The 20,192-nt window shown below is 47.7% G+C and overlaps 1 protein-coding gene across 1 annotated transcript in view; it reads right to left on the minus strand.

Annotated features, from left to right (window-relative positions):
• SREBF2 (sterol regulatory element binding transcription factor 2) overlaps window positions 1–19,368 on the minus strand; it is a 59,280-nt gene extending 39,912 nt beyond the window's left edge. Inside the window, exon 1 of the mRNA XM_055566264.1 lies at window positions 19,107–19,368. Within this exon, the coding sequence (XP_055422239.1) occupies window positions 19,107–19,194 (88 nt within the window). The 5' untranslated portion in view covers window positions 19,195–19,368. The remainder of the gene's footprint in view (window positions 1–19,106) is intronic.
• Window positions 19,369–20,192: the final 824 nt, after the last annotated feature.

The raw sequence follows: 20,192 nt of genomic DNA on the forward strand, positions 1-20,192 counted from the left end.
CATTTTTCTACTGGGCTATTTGTCTCTTTTTACTGATTTGAAAAACTTTTATATATTATGGATTTTGCTCTTCCTTAAGCATTTGCCCCACTTTGTTGGCTTATTTGTTTTTGCTCAGGAAAGAGAATGTCATAGTCATGAGAGTCACCTTGTCCTAGCCCTGTAACCTGGGTAAGTTTTACCTCTCTGAGTCACAGTCTTCTCACCTATGGAATGTGGCTAACAAGTATACTGAGCTTGTCACGTTGTTGAGAGATAATTCACATAGAATCTACAGCACAGTGCCTGGCACTTAGTATTCACTAGTACATGTTATACGTAGTGGTTTCTGATAGTTTTGCTTTGACTTTATTTTTGGAAAATTCAGATTTTTTTCCGATGAACTGGATATATTAGGGAATGATTTGGGCATAAATTTTGTGTTTACTTATGCATTAAAGAAACACTAAAAAATGCATAAAACCACACCCAGCTGAAATAAGCCACACAGGAAAACAAAAAATGCACATACCTCAAACATCTACCAGCTTCATCAGGTCATTTGCATGTATTATGAGCTATAACCATCCACATCTGGGGTCAGAATTTCCACTGGACTTCAGATAGCCCTTCTTCTATCACTTCACAGTAACTCATGAGCTATTAACTTTCCAACACCCACTCCCACAAGCAAACCTCAGGTCTTTTTCAAGGTAGAGTGCTGTATTTCCAAGCCACTTAACATCTGTAAAACTGTTTTAGGGGTTGCTATCTTATTTATTTTTAGCACTTAAATTTAAATTTTTTTATTGGGCTATAGTTGATTAACAAGATGTTAGTTTCAGTTTTACAACACAGTGATTCAAAATCTTTATAAATTATATATACTCTATTTAAGGTTATTATACAATATTGGCTATTGTTCCTGTGCCGTACAATAAATAAATATATCCTTGTAGTTCGTTTATTTTATACATGGTAGTTTGTACCTCCCTATCTTTTTTTTTCAGAAAGCCTATTTATTTTTTCTCTGTATTTTCTGGTCTCCTATGAAGTTTCTGAGTGTTGAGAACCTAACCCCACTTTCCCCATAAGCTCTGTGATTTTTACTGTGTAATTCTGCATAGTGCAGTACTTTTCAGTAACATGTACATTGCATTACAGCAGAACAATTCTAATCCTGTGTAGTAAAATTACCTGGTTTCTGTTCCTCATCCCCAACATCATAAGGATACTGACCTAAACCTTCTTCACTTACTTTTGTTCATCTTTCACATTAGACCTGCCCAACAGACTTGAGAACACAGAAGCATGGTGTGTGATGTGTGTGGAACAAGAGAGACCATAACCAGTGGGGGAGAGGGAGGTAAACACAAAATCTAATCCCCAAAACGTATCCCGCTTTCAAGTTGATGAACCTGTCTCCCCTCCTAGGATTTTTTTCCTAATTAAAGAATCTTAAAAAAAAAAAGTCCAATGTAGATCCATATCAAACCTGAGGGTTAGTGGTAATGCGACTTTTCATTTGTCCACCATTTTGCTATTTGTGACCACCCCTGCTTTTCTCAGGACCTGAAACATCCGTTATCCCCATTCAGGTCACCTGGAGGAGCAGTAAAGGAGCTGCGCTGTCGACCACTCCCCTCAACATGGAAGCCCTGAAATGCAAACAGGACCAGAAGGAACAGAGGGACAGCTGCAACAGGCAGACTGCCACCTTAAAAATCGATGCACTCTGGAGTAAGATATGGCAATACTCCAGTATTCTTGCCTGGAAAATTCCATGGAAAGAGGAGCCTGGCAGGCTACAGTCCATAGGGTTGCAAAGAGTCAGACACGATTAAGAGACTGAGCACACATAGTTATCAGAGAATCTGATAACAGTAGGAGAAGGATGAGTGGGTCTATCTTACAGGCACAGCAATAAGGGGAGGGCATTTCTCTAAAAGCCTCCTGTATCCATGGTGTCTTATCAAATGTGCACTGGAAAGATAGCATTTGCACAAGGTAAATCTGAAGATCTTCTGTTTTCTTGAGAATGCCAAAATTCCCCTGTGTTTCACAGATGTGTGGCAGTGACTTGAACACGTGATAAGGAAGCCTGAGTGTGCTCTACGGCAGGGGCCAACAATTAGACCCTGAAAGACAATTCAGAAAGCAAGGCAGGTCCAGTTGCACCTCAACAAATACTGGTCCAGGAATCAGAAGAGTCACCCATGGCAAAACCCACTAATAATTCAAGAATAGAGTCTCTAAAGATTTGGGTCATATGCCACAGAACTCTTTCCTTGATGTTGCATTTAAGAAGACCCAAAGGGAGGTGGGGAAAAAAAGAGACTGAATTGTGAAAAATTGAGAGTTTAAACTAGAATAATTGAGAGATGACAACTAGTGGAATGAGCCCCCTGACCCACCCAAGGGAATATCAGGACTGTTAGAGTAATTAATCAGGTTTGTTTTATTTGTACACTATTATTTTGTGTAAATGTATGATCTGACAACAAGTACCCTCCAAATCTAGTGACTTGGAATCAATATTTCCATAGAAAATGTGACCACTTATGAAATTTCTTGAAAATAAGTACTCAAGAAAAGAAATATCCTCAAGATATTCTTTGAAATTATATGCTACGGCAGCTCTACAGATAAAATTATTCTAGAGATTGCTCAACTAAAAAAAAAAAAATCAATCCACTCAAACACTGGGAGACACATTTATTTGCTAAGAAGCTCAGAGCACAGGGGTAGAATCATGCACTTCAGGGAAATCCTGCGTCACAGTCCTGGGGAGAGGGAGGCTGGAGGAGGTGCCGAATGACACAGGATGACAAGCGGGTAACTCAGGTATCCTATATTTTAAGTGAGGGATGAGTGAACTCTTTACTGGTAAAGAAACCACAGAGGAAAATTAGGTGGGGAGGTGGAGGTTCTCAAATGCTTGTGTTTCATAACACACACAAATGTGTCACACACTCCTTTGCATGTATCAAGTATTACATAATCAAATAATACATTGAAAAATTAAGAGAGAAAAGACAAAGGGAAACCAAGTCGTTCTCGGACGGCCTCTGGTCTGCCCTGGCTCTCTCGCCACCTGCCCAGGCTGGGCATCAGGGGCAGCCCCAGAGGACCCGGCTCAGCTGACCGGTGCCATTGTCTCTGGGCCAACAGAACCTGAGCCAGCTCTTGAGTTCCAATAGAAAGACAGTGACCTGCGGCTCTACCTTCAGATGCTCTTTCCTTCTTCTTTCCTCTGCGGTGAGTTTATTATGAATTCCTGGCAGGTCACCTTCCACAGTATCACAGGGTTATCTCTTCCCTCCCTCTTGCCTTGATTTCAACCACAGCTTCCACCCGGTGACAATCGTCTTGAGTACCTTGTTGGGCCAACAATCTTCCAAAGCAAATCAAACTTCTCAAACAGGAGCTTCATAGCTTCCTACCAATGGCTCCCTCCGACTTCAAGGGATTTCATTTCCACTCACTTTAGCTCATCATCCACCCACTCCCTTCCTTGTCAGCACAAGCCTTTGGGGGGGAGGAGAGGCTCTTTCTCCGAATGCGATCACCTGCCTCACCCTTTCTGCTTGTTACAGCCTTCTTCCTTTTAATTGCACAATTCAATTTCAAAATGACCTACACTTTCTTTCACCAAGGACACTTTTCTACCTCAGGTCTAGCCATCTTTTAACTCCTGAACCCAACTGTGATTTGTTTAAAAAAAAAAAAAAAAAATTGTCCAAAACTTGAAAAAAAGCCGGGGGTGGGGGGGGGTGGGGGTGGGCACGGGACAGCGGGGGGCCGGGGGGGAAGTACAGTGTCTCTAAAAGTCCTACCTGTCTACCTAAAGGTCATCTGACGCACTCCGGAAACACAGAGTGGTCTGACTTCCTCTTTACTATTCATCAGGCACACATTCTGTAATATGAGATGTTCACATGTAGAAAATAAACAAGCAACAAATGACTTGTCTGGTGAAAAAGATAACCTTGAAAGCTTTGTCTTTATTGCCCTGCAGGGCATTAGCTGGTTATGTATCTGAATTTGCAATCTTACTTCTTTCCTACTATGTGAGTATCAGTTTCTTGCATTCTCCTTGAATCCACCTTTGTCATCCTGCTGTTTTCCTCAGCAATCTTCATAAATCTTCAGTACATACTAATGATATACTGGTATAAGAGTATGCTTCGAACATTAAAAAGTTTCTTTTGTCATATTACATCCAGTAAGACATATTTTTTAATACTTTCCTTAGATCTTGTGCTCCACAAGCACCTAGACAAAACCTTCCACTCCCTGGGCCTCTCTAGGCACTCAGCGCTCTGGTACTTAAATGACTTGGTATCAACTCACTGAGATGCCCTCACATGCAACCTTCATGCACTCTATAAAAACAGCAAACACCCTTTCTGAACCAAAAGTGGAAGGGACACCGCCTCACGATGGGACAAGATATTTTTGAAATTTGGGTTACCCAGGAAAATCTGGACAAATTTCTGTAATTTCCACAAAGCTTCCACTTTTGGTGAAGTAGGTATATAAATGCAAGGTTTTAAATGTGTTGAACACCCACTGTGTGCTGGCGCAGAGATGACAAAACACCCCTCGACCTCAAGGAGTTAGTGAGAGTGACGGATCTGGTGGCGACAGTCACAGCAGGCGAGGACAACACAGGGGATGTGATAAAATCACTGACTCCAGCTGGTCGAGCAGCTTCCTCAAGAAGCTGGAATGAAGGCTGACCAGGACGCCGGGGGATTTCTAGGCCCAGGGAATCTTGCAAGCCACCGCTCGGAGGCCTGGAGCTGCATGGTGGGCAGCGGGAAGGCACCAGGCTGGGCAGGTGGTCAGGACCAAATCCTGAAGGGGTCTGCAGCTCATGGTAATGAACTTGGTCTCTCTCCTTCCTAAAGAAGGAAAAGCTACAGCCAGCAATCCAGCAATGCTCTAGGAAGGGGAGCCCTGCAGCTCAGCCCTGCTCACTCTGGTTTGTATAGGGGGCTACTGGCTTGCCCAGCGTCCCCAGACACCGTATGCTAAGAATCATTCTGAGCAAAGACTTAGGGCTGAGTTCTGACTTGAGAGAATATCAAAACAGCTAAAACAAAAGTTAGGGTAACTTCATCAATAGAGGAAGAGACTTCTGAAAATTGATTAAAGGGAAGTTCTTTTTCTTTTTTTTTTTTTAATTTTTGGCTGTGCCACACAGCACGAGGGCTTAGTTTCCTGATCAGGGATTGAAACTGTATGCCTTGCAGTGGAAATGTAGAGTCTTAACCACTGGAACCACCAGGGAAGTCCCCAAAGGAAAGTTCCAGTTATGTATGAAAACTGGGAAACAGGCCACCTATCTCTTAGGGGTTGTGTGAAGGGAGCGTGGCAAACAATCATATTAAAAAAGAAAAGCAGGATGTTGAAAAGTTAAACCAAGAATTACCTGGAAGGCCAAAGAGAATGGGGATTCCCAAGTTTAAATTCAAACACAGCTTTCTGTGTGACAAATCAGAAGGCTGGTTGGAACTCTCATAATGTAATTGTGCTGCCTCTGGGAAATTAATTGATCTCTCCGAGACTCAGTTTCTCTACTTATAAATATGGGAACAATCCAAATTCCAATGGATATACATTAATATATAGGGATATGATCAGCACATACTAAAATGTCTTTTGACTTTTTCATAGTTTCTTTTTCAACCTAACATTTGAAAAAGGGTTATTTGTAGCTTAGCTTCCAATTTAACCTTTGAATAAAAGCCAGTAGTCACACTATTGATGTTTAAAAGCAACAACTCAATGACAAAGCTAATAAACTTATTTTCTAACTAGAAATCATATTTACATTTTATTCAAATGCAGAGAAGGTGGTTATGACTGAAATTAAACTCACTTCCTATTGATTCTATGTGGACAACATAATAATAGCTGTCACTAATACCTACGTACTACTTCACACAAACCCAGGTGCTAGTATTACTATTCTACTTTACAGGTCATGAAAATGAGGTTCAGGGAAGTTAAACTGTTTGCTCAAGCCCTTCATACAAGCTACAAGATCTGAATTTATATCTGTATTGAGGTCTGCATATCTCTTCCATGCACTCTATTTCCCCCCACAAAACAAACATTTCTTGGATTTTACAACTTGGGAGAAAGATGCAAGATGGACCTGGAGCGACAATAAAGTCTGGGGAATCTGGGTGTGGGTGGAGGGGGGGCACTTAATGTAACCCATCTCATGACCCCCAATACTAAGTTCAATGTTAATGAAAGAAGATCCATCTCAGGGTAACACACATGTAACTGACTCAAGGGGGAGTAGATGTGAGAGATTTTTGCCTGACTGTATTTTGCCAGCATACTTTCCTCCCAAAGTATTAAACCTTTCTCCAGATGAGACCTTCTGCCTTGACAAGATGCTCCTTTCCAGAACACCCCTCTTTCTTCAAATAAAGAACAAACCAATAAAGACACAACCCTTAAGACCTGCATTCAACATACATTAACTGAGCCTACAGTGTGCCAGACACAAAACTGAACACATCAAGAGGCACGTGTTCTGGCGGAGAAACCCCGTGTGAACACCTGCCAGGGCCAGGTGCCGTGTGCTGGGATGATAAAGGCGCATGACACAAGAGGACCCTGTCGGAGTACATTTCCTAAAAAGCTTCTGTTGTTTTTACTGCAATTCATCTCATGCTTGTGTGTGAGCATTTAGAGACAAAGGTTAAATGTGATTTTCTTTTTTTACTAGAAAAGAACTTCATCAGCAGTGTCACCCAGTTGTGTCTGCTTTTAACGCCTTGCAAACTTCCACTCATCGTGGCATACGATTCAAATCACCCTGGGAGGCAGCTTTAAGCACTCTTTCAAATGAGTTAATATATGCACAGCACTTAGAACAGTGTCTGGCACAGAGTGCTTGAAAGTGGTGATGGTGGTGGGGGTTGTTACACAGGAAGAAATAAGCCCAAGTCCAATGAGGGGTCTTAGGCAGGTGAGTTCACGAAGGCTCCATCCTGCTCCAGACGTCACCCCAACAAGCATGATGGGGGGCCTTCCTCTCAGGAGCCCTCCACCCCTGGGACTGTCCCACCTCACAGTGACTGTCCCCACCCATGGGAGAGCCCCACCCTGGGTCCCAGCTGGGAACCCAGGTCTTACCCAAGACCACATTAGAGGCATCAGATCTGTTGACCACCCACATTTGAAAGGCTGTCCATCTTGTTTCTTTATTCCTTTGAAATGCATGCTTTTAGAAACAGATCAAGAACAGATTTTGAGAACAACAATTAAGAGAAAACTCAAGCCAATGACTAGCAGTAATAATAAAAGCAGTACAGAAGTTGTTCACATTTCCTGGGCTCTTACCACATGTTAGCGATTACGTTAAGCACTTGACATGGATTTCATCACTTCATTTCCATGACACTTTGAGGCAGGTGCCTTCATCACCTCCACTTCACACACAAGGAATACTAGGCACAGAGAGGTTAAGTAACTTGTCTAGCGCCACTCAGTCAGCAGGTGACGGCGCTGGGACTGAAGAGTCAAGTTCTCAGCCACCGCCCTGGACAGATGCTTTGCTTCTGTTACTGTATGGATGTCACCAGACAGCCTCGTTCTCTAATGGGAACAAACAGCCCCAGCTCAGGAAGGAAAAGGGTGTCATCCCAGGTGTCCTGCATCTCCTGACCCTTCATCTGCTCCCACCCTGCATCTCTCTGGTGTCTCTCTCACTCTCCTGCAACAAAGAGACTGAAAGTTGAACAACAGGCAGAGAGGAAGACGCTCAGGAACGCCCCTGCACAAGCCTGTTCCAGGGGCTGGCGCTGCACAGTGCCAGGTGACCGAGTGTCCACAAAGTCTGGCAAAAGCCACTCCTTCCACTTAACTGTCCTCCTGGGGGGCAAAGTTCCAAAGCTGGGGATCTCCACCTTTCCCAGTCCTTAAACCACTTAGTAAAGCAACTATACTCCAAGAAAAATTAATTTTTAAAAAGTCATTCAGGCAAAAGTGAAAGACCTCAGTGACTCACCAACCTACCCTTCCCCAAATCATTACCACACTCCCAAATCTCCCTCAGACTAAGGACAAAAATAATACTTCCAAAGCAGGTTACTAACCCCTGCTACAAATCACCACCCAGCATGTTCATACCCACTGTGCACTGCGGTGCTGGGAGCTCGGGGAACCTGCATATAGCACAGACTCCAAAGTGCCAGTTTCCTTCCCAGCAACCTCACAGGAAAGAAACCCAACCAACCCCAGAAACCGTGACAAGGGTGAACAGACAGGTGCCTCACAGAGGAAGGGCTGTCAGAAGGCAGAGGAAGGGCTGACTCGTCCCGGCAGGCAGGGAAAGCAGAGCCTTGAAGGGCAAAGAGACGTTTGTGACTTAGAGAGAGGCATGGGTAGGTGCTGCAGACAAAGGGAACGGTATGAGCAAAAGCACAGCACCAAGAAATGTTCTGGAAGGAGCTTCCGCAGAGCACGTGGAACAGAGTGGAGAGACGGAGCTGCCTGCACTTGAGCTGTGAAGGCCTCACGGAAGCTGCCTGGCGTGGCACAGAAAGCACCACGGACATCTGCCATTCCTGCTCCGTCTGCCATCCTTCCAGCTGAACCTCCCATGCACCCTGATTTTCCTTCTGGAGAACCCATGCTGGGTGGTCTCAGCAGTAAGGTTTCCTGCCAGGCGGCTCTGATGAATGCATGCTCCCACCAGGAACGTGACTCTAGGAAGCGGGGACAAGCAGAGGCCACCAAGGCGGAGGGTCCTAAACAGGCTGCTCTGGCCTCTTCTTAGCAGGACTCTGCTGCCAAGCTGCCTTTGGCTCTGGCCCGTGTTCCCGGTCTGGCTCTCCCGCTTTTCTGATCAGTCCACACACCATTCTGCCAATAAACTCCTTTTCTACTTGAGCTACTCAAAGCCAGCTTCTGTGGCTCATCACCAAGCCTGCCAACTGACAGCACATGGGAGCAGGAGAGGGACCTGATCAAAACTAAGTTTGAGGAAGGCCACAAAACACAGCTATCAAGAGGACAGCCTGCAAATCACCCGAGCACGGTGGTCAAGCCTTACAAAGCAGCTGTCCGCTCAGCCTGGGACACTACTACGCCTGATCCCCTGGCCGGTGCCCCTCCTGGACTCTACCCCAGATCTTACCTTCCACACTGGAATCTTTGGGGGTGTACCCTGGTGGGCCTCTTAAGCACATTAAAGTTTGAGACCCTCGGTCCCACACAGTGTTCTGGCCACAAGGAATCACATATTCCCAAACATGTCAAATTATTCCCAACACCCTGCCTTTCCAAATTCTCCTTTCTAAAATACTATTCACTCATCCTTCACAACTCAGCTCAAATGCCAGTCTCCGTGAAGATTTTCCTACTCCCCTTCCTTAGTGTTTCAAAAACTTGGGACTTTGTTCCTCTGTTCTGGCCTCTGTTGCATTTTGCTCTGTATTGTGACAGGCTGCTTAGATGTCAGCTCCCTGACAGTTGAGACTTTTTCATTCATCTCTAATACCTGAGTCTAACAATATGCTAGCTTGTGTGGGACCCAGCACAGAGCACAGATACGTAGCACTGAGCCAGGAACATAGTGGATACTCATGCAGAACTGGGATGAATAAATTTCTTAAATTAAGTTTAAAAAATTTAAAACAACTTCTGACGAGAACAGGGGTCCCCAGACAGGCTTCCGGAGTCAGGGCATCTCCCACCTCATTCCCACAGGGTAGGGAAGAGTACGAGCTCATGTCAGAAGGCCCAAGTTCACTCCTAATGCCACTTTATCAGCGCAGTAAACCTCGGGCAAATCATTTTATCTGTCTCTACGTCTTCATATGCAAAATGGGAATAAAATCAAGTACCTCCCAGCACTGTCAGGAAGACAAATGTATCAGAGGGATTTTTGTAACATGTTAGGCCTCGCAGGGACGTTTACACTTAGGAAGAAGCAGTATTTCCATGAGTTGCTATGGGCGATGAGGGCCTGAGCCAAGAAGACTCCAGTTTAACAAGGCAGTTCCACATCTGGTTCAGCAGCCGGAATTTCATTGCTGATCCAGTCTAGTCCCTGAACCCAACAGACCAGTTCCACAGGACAGATGCAGAAGCCACATTATAAGGGACGTTTAGACATGTGTTCATTAGCAATTCTGAAGGCCTGAGAGATGCAGAAAGAGCTCTGTTTTCCAGCTTCCAAGCCGTTCAACGGTTGAGGATTAGTTTCTAAACAGAGGTTTCCCCAGAGAGCCTTCCTTTGAGGCCTCGCTCTGGGATCCTGCTATTCTTTAAAAAATTCCATCATGTCAACAAAGTTTAACCCGTGAGGCTTGTGGTCCAGAAATGGAACACCTGACCTTGTTATGTGACTGCTCCTTTGTGTCCGCCCACCACACCTACAGAAGCCCTTTCAAAAGGAAAGAATAAACATTTCAAAACTGTATTCTAAAAAAAGGGCCCTTGGTCCTAAGAGTCCACTTGCAACTTGTAGCTCCTCGTTCACTCTCAGATAAGAATTGAAGAGAATGTTAGACTCCCTGCCCTCTTCCGTGCATGTGCTGTAGCTTCAGGCAAGTCTCAGAGCACCTGAGACGCAGACAGCCCCAGTCCCTGCTCTGCAGCAGGACAGAAGGCTTAGAGAAGTGCTGTGGGATCCAGGGAAGTCACTTGAAGCATCCAGCACAGGGCAGACCCTTCCTGATAAACACATGTGGACTGAAGGGAAACCTGAGCAGAGGAGGCTGGTCTCTCCAGCCCCAGCCCACCACCCGTCTTGTATTTACAACTCTGAAGCCCTCTACATCAGATGGGGACTTGGCATGCAGGGGAGGAAAAGTACATGGGTTTTGGAGTTGGACTGAGGTCACCCTTTTACAACTTACTAGCTCTGGTCTGGGCCTCAGTGTCTTCATCTGTAACATACCATGCAACTGGAGAAAGAATTAAAAGCAAAGGACAGTGTAGGTAAAAGGCCACACACACCAAGTGAAGGCAGGGACCTTGCTCACCCTGCCAGGGCTATACCCAGAGCCCAGCACAACACAGGCCCTCTCAAAGGGTCCCGACTGCAGAGCTATCCAGACACTGTGCTGGGCACACAGTGGATGCTGCCTACAGTGTGATTTCAAAACCCGATGAAGGATGGAAAAGAAGCCGCGGCTGCAGAGAGAGTCAATAATTAATAAAGAATAAGACAGTCACATTTACCTAGAGAACCGATGCGCCTCAGGATAAATGACAGTACATCTGTAGGATCAAGAGGAAATGGTCCCATATTCATTATCAAAGATGGTGTACATCTTAGGAAGAATCACACGATGGGAAATAGCTATTGCATGTCTATTTCAGTCCTGCCCAACAAATAATCACAGAAAGTCCACTCATCTAGCTCAGAAAAACCACCCCCATTGACTTTTAACAATTCAAAGGAAAGTACTGTGAGAGGTGAGGCTATTCATAACCAAAGGGCATTTCCTAAAATACCTGCAGATTTTGGTGAAAAGTAGTCATAAGAGAATTAGAATGAAGAACACTATAGGAATACAGAGTCCCGAAGAACTTTTATGCAAGGATAGAGGATTCACAGACTTGTGGCAGAAGACAGGGCTGCCACCAAGACACTGAAGAAAAGGGAACTTAGAAGAGAGCCCCGATGAAACAGCGTAAAACAAGAAGTCATTTATCAAGTCCCCCAAAGCAGAGGAGGGCTGAAAATAAGGAACTGCTGCACCTTTAGAGGGAGTCTAAACGTACGGAGAGCAAGCCAACCTGACGAAGGATCACTGCAAGAAACCAAGTGCAGCAGAGGAGTAAGAGAGTTGCAACCACTAGGGTTCTGGGCAAGCAAAGGGGACATGAGAAGCACAGGAAGGGACTGCTCAGGAAGCTGGTGTCTGCTCACTGACTGTCCAGTGGTCTCAAGTACAGGAAAGGCAAATGAGGAACCAGGAGGCCAGGACGAAGGAGCCTATTATCTGTGCATTGTGGGTGGCTGGGTGGCATCAGCCCTAAACTGGCATAGAGACAGGCAGGATAAAGGGACCAGAGTTTCAGACTCTAGCTGGAAGCTAAGGAGGACAGGCCCTTTCCTCCATCGTGGCGGGGGAGTAAACTGGTCCATCCAGCGTGGAGAGCACTGGACAGGACCTATCGAAACCACAAAGGAGTCAGAAGAGAATGTTACTTCCTGCCCCTTCCTTTCGTATACTTCTTTCTTTTGATTCTGGCAGCATCTGTGATGTAGCTATCACCACCCCACCTGGAGCCAGCACCCCCACCTCTAGTCACTCATCCTGCACCTATACCTGCACACGGGCTTCTCAAGTGGCTCAGTGGTAAAGACTCTGCCTGCCAATGCAGGAGACACTGGAGATCCGGGTTTAATCCCTGGATAGGGAAGATTCCCTGGGGAAGAACCAGTGACCCAGTTCAGGATTCATGCCTGGAGAATCCCACCGACAGAGGAACCTGGTGGGCTATAATCCAGAGGGTCGCAAAGAGTCAGACACGACTGAGCACGCACACATACCTGCACATGTGTGCAATGATGAATTTACACAGCTATTCACACCAGCACATTTTTCATAGTAAGACTGGAAACATCCTCAAATGTCCACCAAAAGGGACCGGGCAGATGAGTTAGAGTGCATCTATATAATGGAGAACCATGCAGCAGTGAAGAAGACTGGGAAGATCTCTAACATCAACATCGGCAGAAAAACAAAACTTATAGCATGCGAGCTATTTGTGAAAAATCAAAAGGGGAGCAAAGTGAAAATCCATACATGCTATTTGCTTCTATCTGCGTTAAGTTTTGAAGGATGTAAAGGAAATGAAAAATGAATAACCTGGGGGGTGTGGACCCTAAGTAGATGATGACAGGGCTGGGGGCAAGACTTTCCATAGTACCCCTTTCATATTTTTTATCTTGCTTCATGAATGTATCATTAAAAAAATATTTTCCAAGTGGTAAGTTCCAATCACCACAGTAATTTATCATATTGAAAAAGTTTTTTTTAATGAAAGGGCTACAGCTGGCAGTGTGTAAGAGCTATCACCCAGCTCTTGACTTGAAGAGTCCTTGATGAGAAACACACACCAACGAGCTAACTCCAAGTGATTTGCTCATCTGTGTTCAGGGCAACAATGCTTAGGCAAATGAAACTGCAAATGATGAAAATGTTCCACAGGGACCTGAACAGGCGTTTTCCGCCTCAGATGAACTACACTGGACGCTGTGACAATTACACTCAGCTGTTTCCACCTACAGCAATCCATAAGTGAAAATGCTGCAATGTTTCATGTGCACTTTAATACAAAGTTCATACACAAACCCAGCAGGAGAGACAATTTGATATTCAGGGGGCACTATTTGAATAAAGTCACTTAAGAAGTTCCTTTTTTAATTATGAAATTGAGGAAAGAAAAGATCTATTCAATATAGAAGCAAAAATTCACTTAAAAAAAAAAGCCAAGCCTGGGCTGAGTATGAGGATGACAGAAAAGACTGAGAGGCAGGCAGCGCTCAGAACACTGGGCCAGAGGCCCGGGTGTGAGTGTGACAATGTTTGTCAAGGGTGAGACCAAACAGACCCAGGAAGGAGGAGAAACCCAGAGACGGCTTGGAGGTGTGAGCAAGCCCAGAAGATGTATCCCAGGAAATGGAACTGGATGAGACCAGGAGCTAAAAACTCATAGAAAATAAACAAGCTAAAAGCAACAGCAGCTCTTTCAACCCAGACACTAGCGCCAGTGATATATACTTCAGGGTGAAGACAAAGCTTACATCTTGAAAATGGGGTAAGAGGTAGATCGAGGCTCCACCTCACTGAGCAGTTTTTCCGAAGCATGACTCACTGGAGAGACATGGAGTCAGTTCTACCCCTCTCCTCACCTCCTCCCCCACACCAGGCTGGCCACTCCAACCTTCCCAGTGACGTGGACACACAGGCTAGGGGCCCACCCAACACCTTGAAGCTGAGGTGCCTTCCTTTCCTCATTAGACACACCTTTACAGCGTGCCTCTTTAGTGCCAGGTAGTGTCCAGGGACTCTGCCCAAGACAGAACTGCCTGCCGGGAGAAGCCAGGAGAGGCCCAGAGAGGCCCAAGAGACAGTGCCACCCAAAGGCTCAGGAACCACAGGTTTCTCGGCAGACAGGAGGGCAGGCTAGGTGACCAGCAGGGGGACTGCATGCAGGCAGGTATCTGACTCTGTGAGCCCTTCAGAGCCCACCGAGCAGGCACAGACCGACCACGCAGTCACATTAGCGGACATCCTTGTGGAGTTCAGAGCACCAGGGATAAAGACAAGAGCCCACAAACTTCCAGGGAAAACAGGTCACACACAGAGGGTAGGAGTCAAAATGGTATCAGATGCCCAACTACTGAAAGCTAGCAAACAACGAGGCAATGCCTTCAACCTGAAATTCTAAACTCACCCAAACTATCAAATTGGAGACGTTAGAATAAAGATATTTTTAGAGAGGTAAGGTCCCCCCAAATTTACTTCTAATGTACTCTTTCTTAGGAAGCTACTGGAGGATGTGCTCCATCAAATCAAGGGAGTAAAACACACACACACACACACACACACAAAACAAGGGAATAAGGGCTTCAACATGCCCCTGACCCCAGCTGATAGTCAAGGGTAGTCCCCGTATAAACGAGGAACAATAGACCTAGAACAACCATCAGACACAGCAAAAAGAGGGGAAGTTTCAGAAGAGATATCAACAAGGGGAATGAAAAGAACCGACCACCAAACTGAGCTCCTGTCGTAAGATTTAGGGCTACCTTAGTTATGGGAACATGGAAAGTAAGCAAGTGAATCAATGGGGCTATTATAATCCCTAGGAAAAAACAAACAGCGACAAAAACCGTAGAGGATCTACCCAAGAGAAAAGAAAACATGCCCACAGAAAAATCTGTACATGAATGCTCACAGCAGCTTCCTTTATAATAGCCAAAATGTGGAAACAAGCTAAATGTCTAACAAGTGATGAACCGATAAAACACGGAGTATCCATATAAGGGAACACTGGTGCAACAGATGGACCGCAACGTTATGCTAAGTGAAGAAGGCCACTCAGTGTATGATTCCATTCATATGAAATGTCCAGAAGAGGCCAATTCACAAGGGGAGAATGTAAATTAGCTCACTGAAAAGTTTCTCCAACCTTCTCCACTGAGAACCGCTGCCCCTACTTGCCCTCCTGACTCTGTTTACCAAGCCTTGGACCACTTCACTCAATCGCTTCCTCCATTGGATCTCCTAATTGCCAAATCCCACGAGTCCTGTCAGAGCCTCGTCATCCTTGCTGTCTTCTGCAGCCCTGTCTCCATCATCCACTGTTCCTCAAAAAGCTCACTTCCCCTTAGGTTATTACACTTTCCTCGCCTGTCTGGTTCCACCTTTTCCTCTCACCTGTGTCAACTCATCAATCTGAGTGACTAGTCTTTAATCTCCACCCCCAGTTTTGACCTTCTCCTGAATATCTGTCTCTGGTTTCCTACTAGTGCCTCAATTTCAGTCCATTTAAAGACAAATTTTCATCATCTCCCCAAACCAGCTCTTCCTGCTACCTTCTGAACCCTCCCAATGCCCTACATCAAAGCCTAAATGGGAACTTAAATTCCACCTCTGCTCTGTCTTCAGGACCAAGTTTCACTGAGGCCAAGTCTTGTCATGTCCAGCACCTTGCACAATGGCTACTTCCTCTCCCCATCCTGTCACTCTCTTAGGATTGTCATCACACACCCAGATGACTGTCTCCTTGAGGCAGGAATGAGTTCTCTAGGTGGTAGAAACCCTCTCTCCCCCACCACACACAAACAAAAAAAATATATGTGTTCATACCCACAGAGTCTCTTCTTCAGCTGACTGGCTCCCAGAAGCATCTAGCCCTGATCTGATCCAACACCAAGGGCTAAGCCTAATATTAATTATTCTACTCCTGCCTAGCTCAAAGTCCTTGGACTCATTCAAACATTCCACAAATATTTAATTCTAGGCGAAGGAAACAAAACAAAGGTCCTGGCTCTCATAGGGTTGATGTTCTGGAGGGGGGTGTATGGGTGAGTATTCAAGGATACCTGCAGACCACTAGTCTTCAGCCCACTCAACTTTGCTGTAAGACCTGAGTCCAGGGCCATCTCTTCGGTGTGGTCTTCCTGGTAAGCCAGTATTTACCAAGCTCCATCCACACTCACTGACTTTCACTAACTGCCCTGTATAACTGAGCTATTCTATACTCAGTATGCTTACCAGGTGGCTCAGTGATAAAGAGTCTGCCTGCCAATGCAGGAGACAAAGGAGATGCAGGTTCAATCCCTGGGTCAGGAAGATCCGCTGGAGGAGGAAATGGCAACCTACTCCAGTACTCTTGCCTAGAGAATTCCATGGACGGAGGAACCCTGCGGGCTATGGTCCAAGGGGTCGCAAAGAGTTGGACAGAACTGAGCATGCATGCATACAACACACACACACTACAGTTTTATTATCATTCATCTCAAGCTCCACAAAGCCATAAAATTCTATCTTCCTATGTTCCCTATAGCTCAGAAACTACAGCTGGCATGTGAATACTTGTTGACCAATGAAGACAGGGAACCGCTTTATCCCAAATCTAACATGAAGCCCTGTGAAGCCACTTAACCACAGTGGGAGTCTCCAGAATGTTCATTTTACTCAACAATCTATAGGCGTAAGGTTACTACTTAACCACCAGGTACTTCAACACAGTGCACTTCCTCAGTGGCTCAACAGTAAAGAATCTGCCTGCAATCCAGGAAACACAGGAAATGTGGGTTTGATCCTTTGGTCCGGAAGATCCCCTGGAGAAGAGCATGGCCACCCACTCCAGTATTCTTGCCTGGAAAAATCCCATGGACAGAGGAGCCTGGCAGGCTATATAGTCCATAGAGTCGCAGAGTCAGACACGACTGAAGTGACTTAGCATGCACACAAGCACACTTTAACACATTATAAATTTATAAATGAAAACAAACAGGGATCAGTTTCCAAATGGGAATGCAAAATCCACACAAATTTCTTTGTGTGAGGCTGCTGGTAGGCAGTTATAGACACAGTCCTTACTGGCTGTGTATGCCTTATGGGTAAGTTAATCAACTGCCTTGAGCCACAGTTTCAGGATTTATAAAAAAGGGATGAATGTAGTATAACAAGCAGTCTCTACCTGATGGAACTTGTTAAGGATTGAGAACATTGATGCATACTAACTGCTTAACACGGTGCCTGGCACACAAGTGCTCACAACATGTTAGCTGTCCTTGTTAAGTTCTAAGAACCTCCCTCCCTCCATTTGTCAACACATCCCTGTATTTGGGAGCATCCAACAAAAAAAGTCTGTGGTTAGATTTAGGGCTTCGTTAAAGAGTCTTACCACACTGCCTGGATGACCAAAATAGGAAAACAAGGTCAGGCCACAGGGTTGTTACAGAAGCAAAATGAGAAATGGATCCTCTTCATTTAGCTGCTGCCACTGTCTCTTCCCCTGGAAGAGAATCTTCTGCTGCCTCGGTTTCTTCATCTGTATGAGATGAAGCCTTCATACCTGCCTGTAAGGCTGTAGTAAGATCCTGGCACAAGAAAGTACTTTGTAAACTGGAAAGCACAATGCATCTGAGTCACTTACTGATTAAGAGCATGGGTTCTGGAGAATCTAGAGGGAGTGACTTGAGACAAGTTAACATATCTGACTTAGGTCCCCTATAAAACCGGAGCAGTAAGAATATCTACTTCAAGGATTGTAGTGAGGAACCAGTGAAACAATATAAGTAAGTGGGGCCTAGACTATCAGAAGAGCCCAACTGCTGCTGCTGCTGCTAAGTCTCTTCAGTCGTGTCCGACTCTGTGCGAGCCCATAGACGGCAGCCCACCAGGCTTCCCCCCTCCCCCTCCCCCCCCCCCCCCCCGCCCCCGTCCCCGGGATTCTCCAGGCAAGAACACTGGAGTGCGTTGCCATTTCCTTCTCCAACGCATGAAAGTAAAAAGTTAAAGTGAAGTCGCTCAGTCGTGTCCCACTCTTCGAGACCCCATGGACTGCAGCCTACCAGGCTCCTCTGTCCATGGGATTTTCCAGGCAAGAGTACTGGAGTGGGGTGCCATTGCCTTTTCCGCCCAACTTCTGGGAGTTATTATTATTACTAGGACGACTTATCCACTCATTGGACCTCTCACCCCCAAAGATCAGGTGAAAAGACTGGTGTTAGCAGCGACGGCAACACTGACCCAGTAACTGTGTCCTGTAACCAGTTTGGGTGACCTTGGGCAAGTCTCTGACCTCCAAACTTTGGGTTCCGTGATCACAAAATTATCCCCTGGGCTCCTACAGCTCTTCCACTCCGCTGTGAAGGTGGCCGGAACAAAGGCCACCCACTCCCCAACCTGTCCCCGAGGGGGCCGGGGAGAGCACAACTCAAAATTCCTGCGGCTCAACTCTCTTTGCAGCGCGACAGCAGGAGCGCCCGGGTCTCTATCGCGGGGATATGCGTCCAACACTCCGCCGCCACCGCTCGCTTCATCAGCGACTAAGCTTCTCGCTGCCCCCCAAAGTTTTCCCAAGCGCCAGGAGAATTCGGCCGCGGTTCAACCCCGGGAAGACCACGGAGGGGGAGGACGCGGAGCCTAGGGGCCCGGCCCCGGGAATCTCCCAGAGCCGCCCACGCGGCCCGGTGGGGAGTGACAGGTGCGACGCGGAGCCGCTTGGGCGAGCAGGCAGACCTCGGACGGCGCGCGACGGAGGCAGCGGCCGCGCGCTCTCCGCTGGCCGCTCCCTTCAGGCCCCCCCGCCCCCCGCCGACCCCGCGACCCTCGCTGGGCTTCCGGACACTAGGCGCCCCCCGGAGCAGCTCCCGCGCGGCCTGCCGGAGCCCAGCCGCCGGGCGGGGCTGAAGCCCGCAGCGCCCGGAAGGGTTGCGGACAGTCGCGGCGACCGCGCGCGCCGGTTCCTCCCGCGTGAGACGGGGCTGGCCGGTGGCTGGCTGTGTGTGAGGAGAAGGTGGGCGCACGCGCACCCGCGCGCGCCGCCGTAACCCCTTCCTCCCCGCGCGCGCCCCCCGCCCCCCGCTCTCCCACCCACCCCACCCCACCACTCACCGTCGATGTCCCCCAGGGTCAGCTCATCGCCCAGCTCCGTCAGCGTCTCCATGGTCTCCAGACCGCCCAGCTCGCCGCTTCCGTCCATCGCCCGGCTCGGCGCAGAAGACCACCTCCCCCGCGCCCCACGCCTCCTCTGCCGTCCCGCTCAGGGAGACGCGGGGGCGGTGCCGCCGTCGCCGCCCATGACACCCAACAGCCCCCGCCGGGTTACCGCCTCAGCGGCCGGTGCCAGCCGCAGCCATGTTTGCGCCGCGCGGGACGGGGGCGGGGCGGCGCTGCCCCGCCCCCAGCCCGCGCCCTCCGTGGCCCCGCCCCCCGGGCCGGGCGCCCCCTTGTTTGTTGTCAATGGGACCAGGCTGGTCGTGGCCAATCGGCGCGCGGGCCGGCGCGTGGGGTGATGGCGCGTCGACGATCAGCAGCTCGGATTTGCATAGCGAGGCCCCACCTCTGGCGGCTCTTAAGCGAATACGAAAAGCGAGTCCCCCGGGTCCTTAGACCAACCTCCTTTCCCCCCATGATTAAAGGAACCGTTCTTTTTTCTCTTGGTTTGGCTCCGCGAGCTAACTCGGTCCACCTGCTAGGGGTGGAAGGGTTAACGCCGTCCGCCCCGCATCCGCTCGGAGCCCCCCGGAGCACATTACGTCATCCTCCCAGCTGTCAACCTCCTCTCCCCACCCCACCCCCGCCTCGCTGCCCAGCCCACTGGAGCGGGCAGAATCAAAACTGGACCACCAACACTGGGCCCCCCCCACCCCGAGGAGTTTGGAGATGGTCTCTAATCACGTTCCTCCCAAGCCTTTCTACGGAGACTCGCGAACTGCCCGAGTGCGGAGCGTTTGTTTTATGAACTCTGCGCCTTTGCATCTGCCGCGACCACGTGTTTACTCCAGCGGTCTCCCCCTGGGTACTTCCGAATCTCCTGCAGTCCTTTAAGATAGTGCCAGTGCCCCGGAACCACCACAGGGCTTCAGGGGTGTGGTGCGAGCACGACATTTTGACAAAGAGTTCCGCAGAGATTCTGAGGCGCAACCTACCCACGGATTCCCACTTCTTCAACCACCTCACTTCCCCACCTCGCAGCTG

The sequence above is a fragment of the Bubalus kerabau genome, chromosome 1 (genome assembly GCF_029407905.1).
Source record: "Bubalus kerabau isolate K-KA32 ecotype Philippines breed swamp buffalo chromosome 1, PCC_UOA_SB_1v2, whole genome shotgun sequence".
NCBI lineage: Eukaryota > Metazoa > Chordata > Mammalia > Artiodactyla > Bovidae > Bubalus > Bubalus kerabau.